We start from the raw sequence: 22840 nt of genomic DNA, 5'->3' as shown, positions 1-22840 counted from the left end.
TCATCAGCACTAGTGGCACAGCTGGACAAGTGCGGGCCCCCGGGCAACATTTTGCCAGCTGCTCGTGCGCATGCGTGATTGGTACTTGCCCGTCGCACGAGTGACTGGCAAACATCGATCGCGCATGCACGATCGGCAAAAAACAATCGTGCATGCGCAAGACCAGTCAGTAAGTGCCCATCACGCATGCGCAGTCGGCTAGCAGATCGGCAGATTCGCACCTGCGCAGTCGGCAACAAATCTGATAACCCAATAGGGCGCGCCCCCCAAGAGCATAGGCCCGGGCTACAGGTACGCCACTGATCAGTACTCACTGCGAGCCTGGAGACGGGCACTTCACCTCCCCTACAGTAATTGCTGATGGACTTCTTCCCACAGAGGACATTGTTTTTGGCTGATTTTGCTGCACTTTGGCTGATATACCGACACCTGATAACACTTTGCTTGGGTGTCACACAGGCATTCCATTAAAGGGAAGTACCATGGTGGTGTAGAACCGCTGGGAACAGGCCTGAAGATGGTATTATTCCCAAAACGTTGCTCCCCTTGAATGAATTGCCCTTTGGTTGTTATCCATCCACCCCACTTTCCATATCCCTCCCTTCTCCAATTTTGTGCTCATGAATTCCTCCCGCACCCGATTTTTCTCCCCTTGTTTTTTGGCTCGTTACCCCAGTGTGACCCGCCCTTCTTACTTACCAGTTCCATTTTTTGCATTTTTCTATGCCTAGTCCTACAATATTCATAGTGAGCCTAGTTAAGTATTCCATGCATATAACTTGCAATGATTTTGCTTTTATCTTGACTTTTGCTTAGCCATATTCTGTCTTTTAGCTCACTTACTGTATATTAGCTCACTTACTGTATATTAGCTCACTTACTGTATATTAGTTCACTTACTGTATATTTGGATTCACTTCGTACGGGTCTTTTATACCGTCTCTGATCTCATTAAAAATAATTTGACTCACTCTTTTTGTATATCGTTGTGAGTGTGCGGGTTCCCCTGCTTATATAGTTAATATACTGCATGCGAGGAGGTACAGTATCTGTGTTATGGGACGGAGAAACTCAATATGTGTTATGGGACGGAGAAACTCAATAAGCAATAGACCCTTTCTGTCTATGTCACTAGGACACCATGATACAAAAGGATCCGAATAGATGGTCTTTAGGCTTCTTCTCTCAATGTCACTGTGTCATCCAATGCAATTAAGGAACAGAGTCCTGATGGGACATCAATCCGTTATTTTTGTGTCACTATAGCACCTTTAGGTACGTACGTACGTAAGAAAGATCTTGGAGAAGCTGACCGTTATTAGGTTACATACTGGTACAATATGTAACTCTTACCAAGTTCAGCAGATAGATATTCCAGCTCAGTGTCGTACAAAAAGTCTGACACATCCGTGATATTGATCTCCCCTCTCTTCTTGGTGTGATACAAGATAGCGAATGTGCACTGGGAGACCTCATTTCCGAACTGCGTTCCTCCTGTCTTACGACAGTTACAGTGTCTGACGTCCCGGCCTTGATCCCTAATTAGACCAGATCCCAGCATGTCCTCCAGCCATCTGTAATCGTCCCGTTCTGTGACCGCACTGCAGAAGATCCCAATGGTGTATTTCCTGTTCCTCCCCTGATACAGACCAGAAATAATGCATTCATTACGCCATATTATTAGTATTAGTTATTGTTTTACAGCAGCAGGAGAACACACAGAGAATGGACTTACAGAACGTTCCATCTTGGCTCCTACCCCATATGCCGTGACACTGTCTTACTCGGGATTTCAGTTCCATGTAAATGAATGAAATATTCCCCAACACGGGGAAGACAGTTCAGTAGAATATTGAAAAGGATCTATATAGGATTATTCATTAAGCTCCGATAGTGCTGTTCAGGGCACTATCCTACTAAAACTCCTGTTGATGTCAATAGTGCCCCAAGCGGCACTATCAAAGTTTAATAAAGATTATCACTCCCTTTGAAGGGTGATAGCGACGTATACTGTACAGAGAAGAAATGTACGGGACATCCATTCTCTCCTTTCCTCACATCCCAACCTGAACAAATCCAAGCCTCCGGGTATTTCTCCATCTTCTACACTGGCGACACACTTTATTCGAGCTCGGCTAGTCCCACGAATTCGGGTATACCCGGGTATATTGAGGTTTGTGACTGTTTTCTGCCCGAGTGCATTGAGGTAATTTCAAGGCAGGGATTGAAGCATTTTATTCCCGCTGGCTGCAATACTGCACAGTATATATATATATATACTGCATTACAATTCATGAATTTATGCCATCTGGTAGACACGCGAAGCATTGCAGCCTATTAAATCCTAATCATTATCATTTAACAGATCAGCCGCCCGTCAGCCAGGCATGAACCCAGGCTGGGAAGGCAAATGCAACGGGGCTTGTCAGAGGTGAGGAGCGGCGCATTCCAGGTATCTGCCAGGTACATACTGGGTATTTGCTCGAATAAAGTGTGTCGGTGCAGTATGTGACTTTCAAGGAATAAGGGTCAGAAACGTATTCTAAATAATTCAGTTCAAAGTGAACAAGTCAGTGGGGCCAGATGGGGGACACAAAAATATATTGCAAGAGATTAGGGGTGTGCTGGTAACACCATTACCAGATCTATTTGACCAGTCACCATTACCAGGTGTAGTTCCAGGTGACTGGAGGAGAGGAAGCGTAGTCCCACTTCACCAGAGAGGAGGTAGGGAGGAGACAGGTAACTGCAGCCCGGTGAGTCTGACCTCAGCAGTGGGGAAAGTAATGCAAACATTGCTGAAATACAGACTTGTTTACCATCTAAAATCCAACAGCCTACAGTATCGCAGGCAGCGAGGGGCTTACTGGGGAGATCATGCCGTACCAACCCAATAGGAGTATAAAGTGCCCTGTGTAGCACGAAACATGGTGGTAGGGTAACGCCTCGCCCTTTTCTCCTTCCATGACTATTAAATCTTTTGATGGATAACGCGCCTTCCTCCTAATTCTCTTTTTTGGATGATTCCGGTTTGCTCTGCCATTCCTCTCTCCTACCGCTCGCTATCCATACCAATCTAATACATGTTATTGTCTGGGAGACTAAGGTAATAGATCAGGGGGAGCAGGGGGAGCAGTTACCCAGATATTAGTACGGTCCGTGACACTGTCCCACGTAGAAGACTGATACACGTTACAATGCTTGGCATTGGACGATAAGGTGGTAGAGTGGAAAACACACATTGGTTGCAGGATAGATTACAGCGTTGTGATAAAGGGAATGTAACCCATGGAGTGCCTCAGGGATCTGTACTGGGACCTGTGCTCTTTCATATCTTTATTAGAGACATTACAAATGGTTTAGAGGGCACAGTATGCCTTTCTGCAGATGGCACACAGATCTGCACCATGATTGCCCCTCCACGGGGTAAATACAATTACTAATGATTTCGCTGGATTGGTGCAATAATCTAAAGAGAGTGCGGACACTACAATTCAATGCCAAAAAGTGAAAAATAATGATATTGGGTCACAAAAATGCAAAGGCTTTATACAGGATTAATGGCGCTATAATGTCATCGCCTATAGGGGGGTGTCATTGCCTATAGGGGAAATGGTCTAGGAGCAGACTTAAATATAGGCGAGCGAGGTAACAAAGCAATGCGGAAAGCCAAAAGGAGTGAAGGGTGGAGAGGTATTAGCAGCAGGGTGTTAGGGTGTATAGGGAGAGGTATTAGCAGCTGGATGTTAGGGTGTATAGGGAGAGGTATTAGCAGCAGGATGTTAGGGTGTATAGGGAGAGGTATTAGCAGCAGGATGTTAGGGTGTATAGGGAGAGGTATTAGCAGCGGGGTGTTAGGGTGTATAGGGAGAGGTATTCGCAGCAGGGTGTTAGGGTGTATAGGGAGAGGTATTAGCAGCAGGGTGTTAGGGTGTATAGGGAGAGGTATTAGCAGTGGGGTGATAGGGTGTATAGGGAGAGGTATTAGCAGCGGGATGTTAGGGTGTATAGGGAGAGGTATTAGCAGCAGGGTGTTAGGGTGTATAGGGAGAGGTATTAGCAGCAGGATGTTAGGGTGTATAGGGAGAGGTATTAGCAGCGGGATGTTAGGGTGTATAGGGAGAGGTATTAGCAGCGGGGTGTTAGGGTGTATAGGGAGAGGTATTAGCAGTGGGATGTTAGGGTTTATAGGGAGAGGTATTAGCAGCGGGGTGATAGGGTGTATAGGGAGAGGTATTAGCAGCGGGGTGTTAGGGTGTATAGGGAGAGGTATTAGCAGCGGGATGTTAGGGTGTATAGGGAGAGGTATTAGCAGCAGGATGTTAGGGTTTATAGGGAGAGGTATTAGCAGCAGGGTGTTAGGGTGTATAGGGAGAGGTATTAGCAGCGGGATGTTAGGGTGTATAGGGAGAGGTATTAGCAGCAGGATGTTAGGGTGTATAGGGAGAGGTATTAGCAGCAGGATGTTAGGGTGTATAGGGAGAGGTATTAGCAGCGGGGTGTTAGGGTGTATAGGGAGAGGTATTAGCAGCGGGGTGTTAGGGTGTATAGGGAGAGGTATTAGCAGCGGGATGTTAGGGTGTATAGGGAGAGGTATTAGCAGCGGGATGTTAGAGTGTATAGGGAGATGTATTAGCAGCGGGATGTTAGGGTGTATAGGGAGAGGTATTAGCAGCGGGATGTTAGGGTATATAGGGAGAGGTATTAGCAGCGGGATGTTAGGGTGTATAGGGAGAGGTATTAGCAGCGGGATGTTAGGGTGTATAGGGAGAGGTATTAGCAGTGGGATGTTAGGGTGTATAGGGAGAGGTATTAGCAGCGGGGTGTTAGGGTGTATAGGGAGAGGTATTAGCAGCGGGGTGTTAGGGTGTATAGGGAGAGGTATTAGCAGCGGGATGTTAGGGTGTATAGGGAGAGGTATTAGCAGCGGGATGTTAGAGTGTATAGGGAGATGTATTAGCAGCGGGATGTTAGGGTGTATAGGGAGAGGTATTAGCAGCGGGATGTTAGGGTATATAGGGAGAGGTATTAGCAGCGGGATGTTAGGGTGTATAGGGAGAGGTATTAGCAGCGGGATGTTAGGGTGTATAGGGAGAGGTATTAGCAGTGGGATGTTAGGGTGTATAGGGAGAGGTATTAGCAGTGGGATGTTAGGGTGTATAGGGAGAGGTATTAGCAGCGGGGTGTTAGGGTGTATAGGGAGAGGTATTAGCAGCGGGGTGTTAGGGTGTATAGGGAGAGGTATTAGCAGCGGGATGTTAGGGTGTATAGGGAGAGGTATTAGCAGCGGGATGTTAGAGTGTATAGGGAGATGTATTAGCAGCGGGATGTTAGGGTGTATAGGGAGAGGTATTAGCAGCGGGATGTTAGGGTATATAGGGAGAGGTATTAGCAGCGGGATGTTAGGGTGTATAGGGAGAGGTATTAGCAGCGGGATGTTAGGGTGTATAGGGAGAGGTATTAGCAGTGGGATGTTAGGGTGTATAGGGAGAGGTATTAGCAGCAGGGTGTTAGGGTATAGGGAGAGGTATTAGCAGCAGGGTGTTAGGGTGTATAGGGAGAGGTATTAGCAGTGGGATGTTAGGGTGTATAGGGAGAGGTATTAGCAGTGGGATGTTAGGGTGTATAGGGAGAGGTATTAGCAGCAGGGTGTTAGGGTATAGGGAGAGGTATTAGCAGCGGGGTGTTAGGGTGTATAGGGAGAGGTATTAGCAGCGGGATGTTAGGGAGTATAGGGAGAGGTATTAGCAGCGGGATGTTAGGGTGTATAGGGAGAGGTATTAGTAGCGAGATGTTAGGGTGTATAGGGAGAGGGATTAGCAGCGGGGTGTTAGGGTGTATGGGGAGAGGTATTAGAGGGATGTTAGGGTGTATAGGGAGAGGTATTAGCAGCGGGATGTTAGGGTGTATAGGGAGAGGGATTAGCAGCAGGATGTTAGGGTGTATAGGGAGAGGGATTAGCAGCGGGGTGTTAGGGTGTATAGGGAGAGGTATTAGCAGTGGGGTGTTAGGGTGTATAGGGAGAGGTATTAGCAGCGGGGTGTGAGGGTGTATAGGGAGAGGTATTAGCAGCGGGATGTTAGGGTGTATGGGGAGAGGTATTAGAGGGATGTTAGGGTGTATAGGGAGAGGTATTAGTAGCGGGGTGTTAGGGTGTATAGGGAAGGTATTAGCAGCAGGGTGTTAGGGTGTATAGGGAGAGGTATTAGCAGCAGGATGTTAGGGTATATAGGGAGAGGTATTAGCAGCAGGGTGTTAGGGTGTATAGGGAGGGTATTAGCAGCAGGGTGTTAGGGTGTATAGGGAGAGGTATTAGCAGCAGGATGTTAGGGTGTATAGGGAGAGGTATTAGCAGCGGGGTGTTAGGGTGTATAGGGAGAGGTATTAGCAGCGGGATGTTAGGGTGTATAGGGAGAGATATTAGCAGCAGGATGTTAGGGTGTATAGGGAGAGGTATTAGCCGCGGGGTGTTAGGGTGTATAGGGAGAGGTATTAGCAGTGGGATGTTAGGGTGTATAGGGAGAGGTATTAGCAGCGGGATGTTAGGGTGTATAGGGAGAGGTATTAGCAGCAGGGTGTTAGGGTATAGGGAGAGGTATTAGCAGCAGGGTGTTAGGGTGTATAGGGAGAGGTATTAGCAGTGGGATGTTAGGGTGTATAGGGAGAGATATTAGCAGCAGGGTGTTAGGGTATATAGGGAGAGGTATTAGCAGCAGGGTGTTAGGGTGTATAGGGAGAGGTATTAGCAGCAGGGTGTTAGGGTGTATAGGGAGAGGTATTAGCAGTGGGGTGTTAGGGTGTATAGGGAGAGGTATTAGCAGCGGGATGTTAGGGTGTATAGGGAGAGGTATTAGCAGCTGGGTGTTAGGGTGTATAGGGAGAGGTATTAGCAGAGGGATGTTAAGGTGTATAGGGAGAGGTATTAGCAGCGGGATGTTAGGGTGTATAGGGAGAGGTATTAGCAGCAGGATGTTAGGGTGTATAGGGAGAGGTATTAGCAGCGGGATGTTAGGGTGTATAGGGAGAGGTATTAGCAGCGGGATGTTAAGGTGTATAGGGAGAGGTATTAGCAGCGGGGTGTTAGGGTGTATAGGGAAAGGTATTAGCAGTGGGATGTTAACGTGTATAGGGAGAGGTATTAGCAGCAGGGTGTTAGGGTGTATAGGGAGAGGTATTAGCAGCAGGATGTTAGGGTGTATAGGGAGAGGTATTAGCAGCGGGATGTTAGGGTATATAGGGAGAGGTATTAGCAGCAGGGTGTTAGGGTGTATAGGGAGAGGTATTAGCAGCGGGATGTTAGGGTGTATAGGGAGAGGTATTAGCAGCGGGATGTTAGGGTGTATAGGGAGAGGTATTAGCAGCGGGATGTTAGGGTGTATAGGGAGAGGTATTAGCAGTGGGATGTTAGGGTGTATAGGGAGAGGTATTAGCAGCGGGATGTTAGGGTGTATAGGGAGAGGTATTAGCAGCGGGATGTTAGGGTGTATAGGGAGAGGTATTAGCAGTGGGATGTTAGGATGTATAGGGAGAGGTATTAGCAGCGGGGTGTTAGGGTGTATAGGGAGAGGTATTAGCAGCGGGATGTTAGGGTGTATAGGGAGAGGTATTAGCAGCGGGATGTTAGGGTGTATAGGGAGAGGTATTAGCAGCGGGGTGTTAGGGTGTATAGGGAGAGGTATTAGCAGCGGGGTGTGAGGGTGTATAGGGAGAGGTATTAGCAGCGGGATGTTAGGGTGTATGGGGAGAGGTATTAGAGGGATGTTAGGGTGTATAGGGAGAGGTATTAGTAGCGGGGTGTTAGGGTGTATAGGGAGGGTATTAGCAGCAGGGTGTTAGGGTGTATAGGGAGAGGTATTAGAGGGATGTTAGGGTGTATAGGGAGAGGTATTAGCAGCGGGATGTTAGGGTGTATAGGGAGAGGGATTAGCAGCGGGGTGTTAGGGTGTATAGGGAGAGGTATTAGCAGCGGGGTGTTAGGGTGTATAGGGAGAGGTATTAGCAGCGGGGTGTGAGGGTGTATAGGGAGAGGTATTAGCAGCGGGATGTTAGGGTGTATGGGGAGAGGTATTAGAGGGATGTTAGGGTGTATAGGGAGAGGTATTAGCAGCGGGGTGTTAGGGTGTATAGGGAGGGTATTAGCAGCAGGGTGTTAGGGTGTATAGGGAGAGGTATTAGCAGCAGGATGTTAGGGTATATAGGGAGAGGTATTAGCAGCAGGGTGTTAGGGTGTATAGGGAGAGGTATTAGCAGCGGGATGTTGGGCTGTATAGGGAGAGGTATTAGCAGCGGGGTGTTAGGGTGTATAGGGAGAGGTATTAGCAGCGGGATGTTAGGGTGTATAGGGAGAGGTATTAGCAGCGGGATGTTAAGGTGTATAGGGAGAGGGATTAGCAGCGGGATGTTAGGGTGTATAGGGAGAGGTATTAGCAGCGGGGTGTTAGGGTGTATAGGGAGAGGTATTAGCAGCAGGGTGTTAGGGTGTATAGGGAGAGGTATTAGCAGCAGGATGTTAGGATGTATAGGGAGAGGTATTAGCAGCGGGGTGTTAGGGTGTATAGGGAGAGGTATTAGCAGCAGGGTGTTAGGGTGTATAGGGAGAGGTATTAGCAGCGGGATGTTAGGATGTATAGGGAGAGGTATTAGCAGCGGGATGTTAGGGTGTATAGGGAGAGGTATTAGCAGCAGGGTGTTAGGGTGTATAGGGAGAGGTATTAGCAGTGGGATGTTAGGGTGTATAGGGAGAGGTATTAGCAGCAGGGTGTTAGGGTGTATAGGGAGAGGTATTAGCAGCAGGGTGTTAGGGTGTATAGGGAGAGGTATTAGCAGCGGGATGTTAGGGTATATAGGGAGAGGTATTAGCAGCAGGGTGTTAGGGTGTATAGGGAGAGGTATTAGCAGCGGGATGTTAGGGTGTATAGGGAGAGGTATTAGCAGCGGGATGTTAGGGTGTATAGGGAGAGGTATTAGCAGCGGGATGTTAGGGTGTATAGGGAGAGGTATTAGCAGTGGGATGTTAGGGTGTATAGGGAGAGGTATTAGCAGCGGGATGTTAGGGTGTATAGGGAGAGGTATTAGCAGCGGGATGTTAGGGTGTATAGGGAGAGGTATTAGCAGTGGGATGTTAGGATGTATAGGGAGAGGTATTAGCAGCGGGGTGTTAGGGTGTATAGGGAGAGGTATTAGCAGCGGGATGTTAGGGTGTATAGGGAGAGGTATTAGCAGCGGGGTGTTAGGGTGTATAGGGAGAGGTATTAGCAGCGGGGTGTGAGGGTGTATAGGGAGAGGTATTAGCAGCGGGATGTTAGGGTGTATGGGGAGAGGTATTAGAGGGATGTTAGGGTGTATAGGGAGAGGTATTAGTAGCGGGGTGTTAGGGTGTATAGGGAGGGTATTAGCAGCAGGGTGTTAGGGTGTATAGGGAGAGGTATTAGAGGGATGTTAGGGTGTATAGGGAGAGGTATTAGCAGCGGGATGTTAGGGTGTATAGGGAGAGGGATTAGCAGCGGGGTGTTAGGGTGTATAGGGAGAGGTATTAGCAGCGGGGTGTTAGGGTGTATAGGGAGAGGTATTAGCAGCGGGGTGTGAGGGTGTATAGGGAGAGGTATTAGCAGCGGGATGTTAGGGTGTATGGGGAGAGGTATAAGAGGGATGTTAGGGTGTATAGGGAGAGGTATTAGCAGCGGGGTGTTAGGGTGTATAGGGAGGGTATTAGCAGCAGGGTGTTAGGGTGTATAGGGAGAGGTATTAGCAGCAGGATGTTAGGGTATATAGGGAGAGGTATTAGCAGCAGGGTGTTAGGGTGTATAGGGAGGGTATTAGCAGCAGGGTGTTAGGGTGTATAGGGAGAGGTATTAGCAGCGGGATGTTAGGGTGTATAGGGAGAGGTATTAGCAGCAGGGTGTTAGGGTGTATAGGGAGAGGTATTAGCAGCGGGATGTTAGGGTGTATAGGGAGAGGTATTAGCAGCGGGATGTTAGGGTGTATAGGGAGAGGTATTAGTAGCGAGATGTTAGGGTGTATAGGGAGAGGTATTAGCAGCAGGATGTTAGGGTGTATAGGGAGAGGGATTAGCAGCGGGGTGTTAGGGTGTATAGGGAGAGGTATTAGCAGCAGGGTGTTAGGGTGTATAGGGAGAGGTATTAGCAGCGGGATGTTAGGGTGTATAGGGAGAGGTATTAGCAGCAGGGTGTTAGGGTGTATAGGGAGAGGTATTAGCAGTGGGGTGTTAGGGTGTATAGGGAGAGGTATTAGCAGCGGGATGTTAGGGTGTATAGGGAGAGGTATTAGCAGCTGGGTGTTAGGGTGTATAGGGAGAGGTATTAGCAGCGGGATGTTAGGGTGTATAGGAAGAGATATTAGCAGCGGGTGTTAGGGTGTATAGGGAGAGGTATTAGCAGCAGGATGTTAGGGTGTATAGGGAGAGGGATTAGCAGCGGGGTGTTAGGGTGTATAGGGAGAGGTATTAGCAGCAGGGTGTTAGGGTGTATAGGGAGAGGTATTAGCAGCGGGATGTTAGGGTGTATAGGGAGAGGTATTAGCAGCAGGGTGTTAGGGTGTATAGGGAGAGGTATTAGCAGTGGGGTGTTAGGGTGTATAGGGAGAGGTATTAGCAGCGGGATGTTAGGGTGTATAGGGAGAGGTATTAGCAGTGGGGTGTTAGGGTGTATAGGGAGAGGTATTAGCAGCGGGATGTTAGGGTGTATAGGGAGAGGTATTAGCAGCGGGGTGTTAGGGTGTATAGGGAGAGGTATTAGCAGCGGGATGTTAGGGTGTATAGGGAGAGGTATTAGCAGCGGGATGTTAGGGTGTATAGGGAGAGGTATTAGCAGCGGGGTGTTAGGGTGTATAGGGAGAGGTATTAGCAGCAGGGTGTTAGGGTGTATAGGGAGAGGTATTAGCAGTGGGATGTTAGGGTGTATAGGGAGAGGTATTAGCAGCAGGGTGTTAGGGTGTATAGGGAGAGGTATTAGCAGCGGGATGTTAGGGTGTATAGGGAGAGGTATTAGCAGCGGGATGTTAGGGTGTATAGGGAGAGGTATTAGCAGCGGGATGTTAGGGTGTATAGGGAGAGGTATTAGCAGCGGGATGTTAGGGTGTATAGGGAGAGGTATTAGCAGCGGGATGTTAGGGTGTATAGGGAGAGGTATTAGTAGCGAGATGTTAGGGTGTATAGGGAGAGGGATTAGCAGCGGGGTGTTAGGGTGTATGGGGAGAGGTATTAGAGGGATGTTAGGGTGTATAGGGAGAGGTATTAGCAGCGGGGTGTTAGGGTGTATAGGGAGAGGTATTAGCAGCGGGATGTTAGGGTGTATAGGGAGAGGGATTAGCAGCGGGGTGTTAGGGTGTATAGGGAGAGATATTAGCAGCGGGGTGTTAGGGTGTATAGGCAGAGGTATTAGCAGCGGGATGTTAGGGTGTATAGGGAGAGGTATTAGCAGCGGGGTGTTAGGGTGTATAGGGAGAGGTATTAGCAGCGGGTGTATAGGGTGTATAGGGAGAGGTATTACCAGCGGGATGTTAGGGTGTATAGGGAGAGGTATTAGCAGCGGGATGTTAGGGTGTATAGGGAGAGGTATTAGCAGCGGGATGTTAGGGTGTATAGGGAGAGGTATTAGCAGCGGGATGTTAGGGTGTATAGGGAGAGGTATTAGCAGCAGGGTGTTAGGGTGTATAGGGAGAGGTATTAGCAGCGGGATGTTAGGGTGTATAGGGAGAGGTATTAGCAGCGGGATGTTAGGGTGTATAGGGAGAGGTATTAGCAGCAGGATGTTAGGGTGTATAGGGAGAGGTATTAGCAGCGGGATGTTAGGGTGTATAGGGAGAGGTATTAGCAGTGGGATGTTAGGGTGTATAGGGAGAGGTATTAGCAGCGGGATGTTAGGGTGTATAGGGAGAGGTATTAGCAGCAGGATGTTAGGGTGTATAGGGAGAGGTATTAGCAGCGGGATGTTAGGGTGTATAGGGAGAGGTATTAGCAGCGGGATGTTAGGGTGTATAGGGAGAGGTATTAGCAGCTGGGTGTTAGGGTGTATAGGGAGAGGTATTAGCAGCGGGTGTATAGGGTGTATAGGGAGAGGTATTACCAGCGGGATGTTAGGGTGTATAGGGAGAGGTATTAGCAGCGGGGTGTTAGGGTGTATAGGGAGAGGTATTAGCAGCAGGGTGTTAGGGTGTATAGGGAGAGGTATTAGCAGCAGGATGTTAGGATGTATAGGGAGAGGTATTAGCAGCGGGGTGTTAGGGTGTATAGGGAGAGGTATTAGCAGCAGGATGTTAGGGTGTATAGGGAGAGGTATTAGCAGCGGGATGTTAGGGTGTATAGGGAGAGGTATTAGCAGCGGGATGTTAGGGTGTATAGGGAGAGGTATTAGCAGCGGGGTGTTAGGGTGTATAGGGAGAGGTATTAGCAGCGGGTGTATAGGGTGTATAGGGAGAGGTATTACCAGCGGGATGTTAGGGTGTATAGGGAGAGGTATTAGCAGCGGGGTGTTAGGGTGTATAGGGAGAGGTATTAGCAGCAGGGTGTTAGGGTGTATAGGGAGAGGTATTAGCAGCAGGATGTTAGGATGTATAGGGAGAGGTATTAGCAGCGGGGTGTTAGGGTGTATAGGGAGAGGTATTAGCAGCAGGGTGTTAGGGTGTATAGGGAGAGGTATTAGCAGCGGGGTGTTAGGGTGTATAGGGAGAGGTATTAGCAGCGGGTGTATAGGGTGTATAGGGAGAGGTATTACCAGCGGGATGTTAGGGTGTATAGGGAGAGGTATTAGCAGCGGGGTGTTAGTGTGTATAGGGAGAGGTATTAGCAGCGGGGTGTTAGGGTGTATAGGGAGAGGTATTAGCAGCAGGATGTTAGGGTGTATAGGGAGAGGTAATAGCAGCAGGATGTTAGGGTGTATAGGGAGAGGTATTAGCAGCGGGATGTTAGGGTGTATAGGGAGAGGTATTAGCAGCGGGATGTTAGGGTGTATAGGGAGAGGTATTAGCAGCGGAATGTTAGGGTGTATAGGGAGAGGTATTAGCAGTGGGATGTTAGGGTGTATAGGGAGAGGTATTAGCAGCAGGATGTTAGGGTGTATAGGGAGAGGTATTAGCAGCGGGGTGTTAGGGTGTATAGGGAGAGGTATTAGCAGCGGGATGTTAGGGTGTATAGGGAGAGATATTAGCAGCGGGGTGTTAGGGTGTATAGGGAGAGGTATTAGCAGCGGGATGTTAGGGTGTATAGGGAGAGGTATTAGCAGCAGGGTGTTAGGGTGTATAGGGAGAGGTATTAGCAGCGGGGTGTTAGGGTGTATAGGGAGAGGTATTAGCAGCGGGATATTAGGGTGTATAGGGAGAGGTATTAGCAGCAGGATGTTAGGGTGTATAGGGAGAGGTATTAGCAGCAGGGTGTTAGGGTGTATAGGGAGAGGTATTAGCAGCGGGGTGTTAGGGTGTATAGGGAGAGGTATTAGCAGCGGGATATTAGGGTGTATAGGGAGAGATATTAGCAGCGGGATGTTAGGGTGTATAGGGAGATGTATTAGCAGCGGGGTGTTAGGGTGTATAGGGAGAGGTATTAGCAGCGGGATGTTAGGGTGTATAGGGAGAGATATTAGCAGCGGGGTGTTAGGGTGTATAGGGAGAGGTATTAGCAGCGGGGTGTTAGGGTGTATAGGGAGAGGTATTAGCAGCGGGGTGTTAGGGTATAGGGAGAGGTATTAGCAGCGGGATGTTAGGGTGTATAGGGAGAGGTATTAGCAGCGGGATGTTAGGGTGTATAGGGAGAGGTATTAGCAGCAGGGTGTTAGGGTGTATAGGGAGAGGTATTAGCAGCGGGATGTTAGGGTGTATAGGGAGATGTATTAGCAGCGGGATGTTAAGGTGTATAGGGAGAGGGATTAGCAGCGGGATGTTAGGGTGTATAGGGAGAGGTATTAGCAGCGGGGTGTTAGGGTGTATAGGGAGAGGTATTAGCAGCGGGATGTTAGGGTGTATAGGGAGAGGTATTAGCAGCGGGATGTTAAGGTGTATAGGGAGAGGTATTAGCAGCGGGATGTTAGGGTGTATAGGGAGAGGTATTAGCAGCAGGATGTTAGGGTGTATAGGGAGAGGTATTAGCAGCGGGATGTTAGGGTGTATAGGGAGAGGTATTAGCAGCGGGATGTTAGGGTGTATAGGGAGAGGTATTAGCAGCAGGATGTTAGGGTATAGGGAGAGGTATTAGCAGCGGGATGTTAAGGTGTATAGGGAGAGGTATTAGCAGCGGGGTGTTAGGGTGTATAGGGAGAGGTATTAGCAGTGGGATGTTAGGGTGTATAGGGAGAGGTATTAGCAGCAGGGTGTTAGGGTGTATAGGGAGAGGTATTAGCAGCAGGATGTTAGGGTGTATAGGGAGAGGTATTAGCAGCGGGATGTTAGGGTATATAGGGAGAGGTATTAGCAGCAGGGTGTTAGGGTGTATAGGGAGAGGTATTAGCAGCGGGATGTTAGGGTGTATAGGGAGAGGTATTAGCAGCGGGATGTTAGGGTGTATAGGGAGAGGTATTAGCAGCGGGATGTTAGGGTGTATAGGGAGAGGTATTAGCAGTGGGATGTTAGGGTGTATAGGGAGAGGTATTAGCAGCGGGATGTTAGGGTGTATAGGGAGAGGTATTAGCAGCGGGATGTTAGGGTGTATAGGGAGAGGTATTAGCAGTGGGATGTTAGGATGTATAGGGAGAGGTATTAGCAGCGGGGTTTTAGGGTGTATAGGGAGAGGTATTAGCAGCGGGATGTTAGGGTGTATAGGGAGAGGTATTAGCAGCGGGATGTTAGGGTGTATAGGGAGAGGTATTAGCAGCGGGGTGTTAGGGTGTATAGGGAGAGGTATTAGCAGCGGGGTGTGAGGGTGTATAGGGAGAGGTATTAGCAGCGGGATGTTAGGGTGTATGGGGAGAGGTATTAGAGGGATGTTAGGGTGTATAGGGAGAGGTATTAGTAGCGGGGTGTTAGGGTGTATAGGGAGGGTATTAGCAGCAGGGTGTTAGGGTGTATAGGGAGAGGTATTAGAGGGATGTTAGGGTGTATAGGGAGAGGTATTAGCAGCGGGATGTTAGGGTGTATAGGGAGAGGGATTAGCAGCGGGGTGTTAGGGTGTATAGGGAGAGGTATTAGCAGCGGGGTGTTAGGGTGTATAGGGAGAGGTATTAGCAGCGGGGTGTGAGGGTGTATAGGGAGAGGTATTAGCAGCGGGATGTTAGGGTGTATGGGGAGAGGTATTAGAGGGATGTTAGGGTGTATAGGGAGAGGTATTAGCAGCGGGGTGTTAGGGTGTATAGGGAGGGTATTAGCAGCAGGGTGTTAGGGTGTATAGGGAGAGGTATTAGCAGCAGGATGTTAGGGTATATAGGGAGAGGTATTAGCAGCAGGGTGTTAGGGTGTATAGGGAGGGTATTAGCAGCAGGGTGTTAGGGTGTATAGGGAGAGGTATTAGCAGCGGGATGTTAGGGTGTATAGGGAGAGGTATTAGCAGCAGGGTGTTAGGGTGTATAGGGAGAGGTATTAGCAGCGGGATGTTAGGGTGTATAGGGAGAGGTATTAGCAGCAGGGTGTTAGGGTGTATAGGGAGAGGTATTAGCAGTGGGGTGTTAGGGTGTATAGGGAGAGGTATTAGCAGCGGGATGTTAGGGTGTATAGGGAGAGGTATTAGCAGCTGGGTGTTAGGGTGTATAGGGAGAGGTATTAGCAGCGGGATGTTAGGGTGTATAGGGAGAGGTATTAGCAGCGGGATGTTAGGGTGTATAGGGAGAGGTTTTAGCAGCGGGGTGTTAGGGTGTATAGGGAGGGGTATTAGCAGCGGGATGTTAGGGTGTATAGGGAGAGGTATTAGTAGCGAGATGTTAGGGTGTATAGGGAGAGGGATTAGCAGCGGGGTGTTAGGGTGTATGGGGAGAGGTATTAGAGGGATGTTAGGGTGTATAGGGAGAGGTATTAGCAGCGGGGTGTTAGGGTGTATAGGGAGAGGTATTAGCAGCGGGATGTTAGGGTGTATAGGGAGAGGTATTAGCAGCGGGATGTTAGGGTGTATAGGGAGAGGTATTAGCAGCAGGATGTTAGGGTGTATAGGGAGAGGTATTAGCAGCAGGATGTTAGGGTGTATAGGGAGAGGTATTAGCAGCGGGATGTTAGGGTGTATAGGGAGAGGTATTAGCAGCGGGATGTTAGAGTGTATAGGGAGAGGTATTAGCAGCGGGGTGTTAGGGTGTATAGGGAGAGGTATTAGCAGCGGGATGTTAGGGTATATAGGGAGAGGTATTAGCAGCAGGGTGTTAGGGTGTATAGGGAGAGGTATTAGCAGCGGGATGTTAGGGTGTATAGGGAGAGGTATTAGCAGCGGGATGTTAGGGTGTATAGGGAGAGGTATTAGCAGCGGGGTGTTAGGGTGTATAGGGAGAGGTATTAGCAGTGGGATGTTAGGGTGTATAGGGAGAGGTATTAGCAGCAGGGTGTTAGGGTGTATAGGGAGAGGTATTAGCAGCGGGATGTTAGGGTGTATAGGGAGAGGTATTAGCAGCGGGATGTTAGGGTGTATAGGGAGAGGTATTAGCAGCGGGGTGTTAGGGTGTATAGGGAGAGGTATTAGCAGCGGGATGTTAGGGTGTATAGGGAGAGGTATTAGCAGCAGGGTGTTAGGGTGTATAGGGAGAGGTATTAGCAGCGGGATGTTATGGTGTATAGGGAGAGGTATTAGCAGCGGGGTGTTAGGGTGTATAGGGAGAGGTATTAGCAGCGGGATGTTAGGGTGTATAGGGAGAGGTATTAGCAGCGGGATGTTAGGGTGTATAGGGAGAGGTATTAGCAGCGGGATGTTAGGGTGTATAGGGAGAGGTATTAGCAGCGGGATGTTAGGGTGTATAGGGAGAGGTATTAGCAGCGGGATGTTAGGGTGTATAGGGAGAGGTATTAGCAGCGGGATGTTAGGGTGTATAGGGAGAGGTATTAGCAGCGGGGTGTTAGGGTGTATAGGGAGAGGTATTAGCAGCGGGATGTTAGGGTGTATAGGGAGAGGTATTAGCAGCGGGATGTTAGGGTGTATAGGGAGAGGTATTAGCAGCGGGGTGTTAGGGTGTATAGGGAGAGGTATTAGCAGCAGGGTGTTAGGGTGTATAGGGAGAGGTATTAGCAGCGGGATGTTAGGGTGTATAGGGAGAGGTATTAGCAGCGGGATGTTAGGGTGTATAGGGAGAGGTTTTAGCAGCGGGGTGTTAGGGTGTATAGGGAGGGGTATTAGCAGCGGGATGTTAGGGTGTATAGGGAGAGGTATTAGTAGCGAGATGTTAGGGTGTATAGGGAGAGGGATTAGCAGCGGGGTGTTAGGGTGTATAGGGAGAGGTATTAGCAGCGGGATGTTAGGGTGTATAGGGAGAGGTATTAGCAGCGGGATGTTAGGGTGTATAGGGAGAGGTATTAGCAGCGGGATGTTAGGGTGTATAGGGAGAGGTATTAGCAGCGGGATGTTAGGGTGTATAGGGAGAGGTATTAGCAGCAGGATGTTAGGGTGTATAGGGAGAGGTATTAGCAGCAGGATGTTAGGGTGTATAGGGAGAGGTATTAGCAGCTGGATGTTAGGGTGTATAGGGAGAGGTATTAGCAGCGGGATGTTAGAGTGTATAGGGAGAGGTATTAGCAGCGGGGTGTTAGGGTGTATAGGGAGAGGTATTAGCAGCGGGATGTTAGGGTGTATAGGGAGAGGTATTAGCAGCGGGATGTTAGGGTGTATAGGGAGAGGTATTAGCAGCGGGATGTTAGAGTGTATAGGGAGAGGTATTAGCAGCGGGGTGTTAGGGTGTATAGGGAGAGGTATTAGCAGCGGGATGTTAGGGTATATAGGGAGAGGTATTAGCAGCAGGGTGTTAGGGTGTATAGGGAGAGGTATTAGCAGCGGGATGTTAGGGTGTATAGGGAGAGGTATTAGCAGCGGGATGTTAGGGTGTATAGGGAGAGGTATTAGCAGCGGGGTGTTAGGGTGTATAGGGAGAGGTATTAGCAGTGGGATGTTAGGGTGTATAGGGAGAGGTATTAGCAGCAGGATGTTAGGGTGTATAGGGAGAGGTATTAGCAGCGGGATGTTAGGGTGTATAGGGAGAGGTATTAGCAGCGGGATGTTAGGGTGTATAGGGAGAGGTATTAGCAGCGGGGTGTTAGGGTGTATAGGGAGAGGTATTAGCAGTGGGATGTTAGGGTGTATAGGGAGAGGTATTAGCAGCAGGGTGTTAGGGTGTATAGGGAGAGGTATTAGCAGCGGGATGTTATGGTGTATAGGGAGAGATATTAGCAGCGGGATGTTAGGGTGTATAGGGAGAGGTATTAGCAGCGGGATGTTAGGGTGTATAGGGAGAGGTATTAGCAGCGGGATGTTAGGGTGTATAGGGAGAGGTATTAGCAGCGGGGTGTTAGGGTGTATAGGGAGAGGTATTAGCAGCGGGTGTATAGGGTGTATAGGGAGAGGTATTAGCAGCGGGATGTTAGGGTGTATAGGGAGAGGTATTAGCAGCGGGGTGTTAGGGTGTATAGGGAGAGGTATTAGCAGCAGGGTGTTAGGGTGTATAGGGAGAGGTATTAGCAGCAGGATGTTAGGATGTATAGGGAGAGGTATTAGCAGCGGGGTGTTAGGGTGTATAGGGAGAGGTATTAGCAGTGGGGTGTTAGGGTGTATAGGGAGAGGTATTAGCAGCAGGATGTTAGGGTGTATAGGGAGAGGTATTAGCAGCGGGGTGTTAGGGTGTATAGGGAGAGATATTAGCAGCGGGATGTTAAGGTGTATAGGGAGAGGTATTAGCAGCGGGGTGTTAGGGTGTATAGGGAGAGGTATTAGCAGCAGGGTGTTAGGGTGTATAGGGAGAGGTATTAGCAGCAGGATGTTAGGGTGTATAGGGAGAGGTATTAGCAGCGGGGTGTTAGGGTGTATAGGGAGAGATATTAGCAGCGGGATGTTAAGGTGTATAGGGAGAGGTATTAGCAGCGGGGTGTTAGGGTGTATAGGGAGAGATATTAGCAGCGGGATGTTAAGGTGTATAGGGAGAGGTATTAGCAGCAGGATGTTAGGATGTATAGGGAGAGGTATTAGCAGCGGGATGTTAAGGTGTATAGGGAGAGGTATTAGCAGCGGGGTGTTAGGGTGTATAGGGAGAGGTATTAGCAGCGGGATGTTAGGGTGTATAGGGAGAGGTATTAGCAGCGGGGTGTTAGGGTGTATAGGGAGAGGTATTAGCAGCGGGGTGTTAGGGTGTATAGGGAGAGGTATTAGCAGCGGGATGTTAGGGTGTATAGGGAGAGGTATTAGCAGCGGGGTGTTAGGGTGTATAGGGAGAGGTATTAGCAGCTGGGTGTTAGGGTGTATAGGGAGAGGTATTAGCAGCGGGGTGTTAGGGTGTATAGGGAGAGGTATTAGCAGCGGGGTGTTAGGGTGTATAGGGAGAGGTATTAGCAGCGGGATGTTAAGGTGTATAGGGAGAGGGATTAGCAGCAGGGTGTTAGGGTGTATAGGGAGAGGTATTAGCAGCGGGATGTTAGGATGTATAGGGAGAGGTATTAGCAGCAGGGTGTTAGGGTGTATAGGGAGAGGTATTAGCAGCAGGATGTTAGGATGTATAGGGAGAGGTATTAGCAGCGGGGTGTTAGGGTGTATAGGGAGAGGTATTAGCAGCGGGATGTTAGGGTGTATAGGGAGAGGGATTAGCAGTGGGATGTTAGGGTGTATAGGGAGAGGTATTAGCAGCAGGGTGTTAGGGTGTATAGGGAGAGGTATTAGCAGCGGGATGTTAGAGTGTATAGGGAGAGGTATTAGCAGCAGGGTGTTAGGGTGTATAGGGAGAGGTATTAGCAGCAGGATGTTAGGGTGTATAGGGAGAGGTATTAGCAGTGGGATGTTAGGGTGTATAGGGAGAGGTATTAGCAGCGGGATGTTAGGGTGTATAGGGAGAGGTATTAGCAGCGGGATGTTAGGGTGTATAGGGAGAGGTATTAGCAGTGGGATGTTAGGATGTATAGGGAGAGGTATTAGCAGCGGGGTGTTAGGGTGTATAGGGAGAGGTATTAGCAGCGGGATGTTAGGGTGTATAGGGAGAGGTATTAGCAGCGGGATGTTAGGGTGTATAGGGAGAGGTATTAGCAGCGGGGTGTTAGGGTGTATAGGGAGAGGTATTAGCAGCGGGGTGTGAGGGTGTATAGGGAGAGGTATTAGCAGCGGGATGTTAGGGTGTATGGGGAGAGGTATTAGAGGGATGTTAGGGTGTATAGGGAGAGGTATTAGTAGCGGGGTGTTAGGGTGTATAGGGAGGGTATTAGCAGCAGGGTGTTAGGGTGTATAGGGAGAGGTATTAGAGGGATGTTAGGGTGTATAGGGAGAGGTATTAGCAGCGGGATGTTAGGGTGTATAGGGAGAGGGATTAGCAGCGGGGTGTTAGGGTGTATAGGGAGAGGTATTAGCAGCGGGGTGTTAGGGTGTATAGGGAGAGGTATTAGCAGCGGGGTGTGAGGGTGTATAGGGAGAGGTATTAGCAGCGGGATGTTAGGGTGTATGGGGAGAGGTATTAGAGGGATGTTAGGGTGTATAGGGAGAGGTATTAGCAGCGGGGTGTTAGGGTGTATAGGGAGGGTATTAGCAGCAGGGTGTTAGGGTGTATAGGGAGAGGTATTAGCAGCAGGATGTTAGGGTATATAGGGAGAGGTATTAGCAGCAGGGTGTTAGGGTGTATAGGGAGGGTATTAGCAGCAGGGTGTTAGGGTGTATAGGGAGAGGTATTAGCAGCGGGATGTTAGGGTGTATAGGGAGAGGTATTAGCAGCAGGGTGTTAGGGTGTATAGGGAGAGGTATTAGCAGCGGGATGTTAGGGTGTATAGGGAGAGGTATTAGCAGCGGGATGTTAGGGTGTATAGGGAGAGGTATTAGCAGCAGGGTGTTAGGGTGTATAGGGTGAGTATAGGGTGATTGAAGTACCATGTGATGGCAGACTTTTTTTAAACAGGATGTGACATAATGGAAGCTGTCACATGATTTACTACAACCAATCAGATTGGGGGTGTACCATGTGATGCCTCACGTTGTATATCTCCCAATCCGATTGGTTCTATTACCATGTGATGGCAGCTATTTTGTTTTTGGTGACGTGATCTTAAAGGGAAGGAAGCATAACATTCCTGATTGGCTGGCATCCCTCCCTTTTGATAACATCACAACCTATAATAAAAAACTGTCACATGATACACCATCCAATCGGATTGAAGATGTAACCTTTGACACTCAAATGTGACGTCACAGACCTGTCATGTCTCATTTGAAGCCACGAAGTCGACGGGACAACATCTCCCTGCAATTGGATTACAATATACAGATGAAGAATAGAAGAAAGAAGCTTACCGGAGGCCCATCGGTTGTTGAGGAGCACTGCGTTGTGGGCCTGTTGATGGGCCGTGCTGGTACTGCTGGAGTCGGATTCGGAGGCTGAGGACATCAAAAGTAAGAAACACATTAATTGTATTTTATTTCATTGTGCATTGCTTATGTAGGTTGGCGTTTGCATCGGCATTTATTTATTTTTAATGGAAAGTGAATGTGGTTTTATTTGCTGCTGGGTTTTTGTTTTGCAGCTTGCCCATTGACTGTCAGTGTCAAACCATGCCCATAGGGCATTGGTGTGGCACTGTGCCAATCAGTGGCTAGAGGAGGTGGGGTAGTTGCTCTGGGGAGGGTGGTTAGGCCTCCCGGGTGGGTAGCGGTAGGAGGGGGTAAACCCCTTTATTACCACAGTGGTTAATAACCGCTAAGGTGATTAAAGGGTTAGTGGCCAGTAGTCAGTTTTTTATTTTACGGTTGGTGCCAGAAGAAGAAGAAGAGGAAGACGAGGAGGGCGAGGATGGGCTTTATCATGGCAGGGGTAAGTAGAACTTTAATTGACTATATGCTGGCTGGTTAATGTTTTGGTTATGTTTTAATTTTTAATGGGCAAATGTGCCATTATCCAGCTATGGATAATAAGGATTTTGCCCATTACTGTATTGTATGTGTTGGGGGAAGGGGGTGGGGGTGTTCACTGTGTTGCAGTGATGTTTGTATTGTAATGTTTATTGGGGCACAGGGGTGGGTGAAGGGGGTAGTTGCCCCAAGGTGGGTGGTTAGGCCTCTCGGGTGGGTAGTGGGAGGGTGTGATGGAGCGGCCTTGTAGGTGTGGTCAGGAAGGAGCTCACAATCACTTTATTGTAATTAAAGTTCTTTATTCCCGGAGTTAGGGGTTGCAGTAATTCGGTAACAAAACAACAAAGTCTTTAACTTAAATAGTATACGTCTGCAAAACCACCGGACACCGAACCTAAGCACAGGTATCCAAAAGGCAGTTCAGGCTACACCCCCCCCACCCCCCGACAGGCTCGCTCGCTCCCCCTGACAGGCTCGCTCGCTCCCCCTGACAGGCTCGCTCGCTCCCCGACAGGCTCGCTCGCTCCCCCTGACAGGCTCGCTCGCTCCCCCTGACAGGCTCGCTCGCTCCCCCTGACAGGCTCGCTCGCTCCCCCTGACAGGCTCGCTCTCTCCCCCTGACAGGCTCGCTCTCTCCCCCTGACAGGCTCGCTCTCTCCCCCTGACAGGCTCGCTCTCTCCCCCTGACAGGCTCGCTCTCTCCCCCTGACAGGCTCGCTCTCTCCTCCTGACAGGCTCGCTCTCTCCCCCTGACAGGCTCTCTGTCCCCCCGACAGGCTCTCTGTCCCCCCGACAGGCTCTCTGTCCCCCCGACAGGCTCTCTGTCCCCCCGACAGGCTCGCTCTCTCCCCCCGACAGGCTCTCTCTCTCCCCCCGACAGGCTCTCTCTCTCTCTCCCCCCCCGACAGG

The 22840-nt window shown here is 49.3% G+C and overlaps 1 protein-coding gene across 1 annotated transcript in view; it reads right to left on the bottom strand.

The window, feature by feature from the left end:
- LOC142463604 (uncharacterized) overlaps positions 1-22840 on the bottom strand; it is a 131327-nt gene that overhangs the window by 48917 nt on the left and 59570 nt on the right. Inside the window, exons 13-14 of the mRNA XM_075566552.1 lie at positions 21377-21460; positions 1354-1639 (exon numbers count right to left, since the gene is read on the bottom strand). Coding sequence (XP_075422667.1) covers positions 1354-1639; positions 21377-21460 — 370 coding nt within the window. The remainder of the gene's footprint in view (positions 1-1353; positions 1640-21376; positions 21461-22840) is intronic.

The sequence above is a fragment of the Ascaphus truei genome, chromosome 11 (assembly GCF_040206685.1).
Source record: "Ascaphus truei isolate aAscTru1 chromosome 11, aAscTru1.hap1, whole genome shotgun sequence".
Classification (NCBI taxonomy): Eukaryota; Metazoa; Chordata; class Amphibia; order Anura; family Ascaphidae; genus Ascaphus; species Ascaphus truei.
This window is presented reverse-complemented; position numbering and strand designations above follow the sequence as displayed.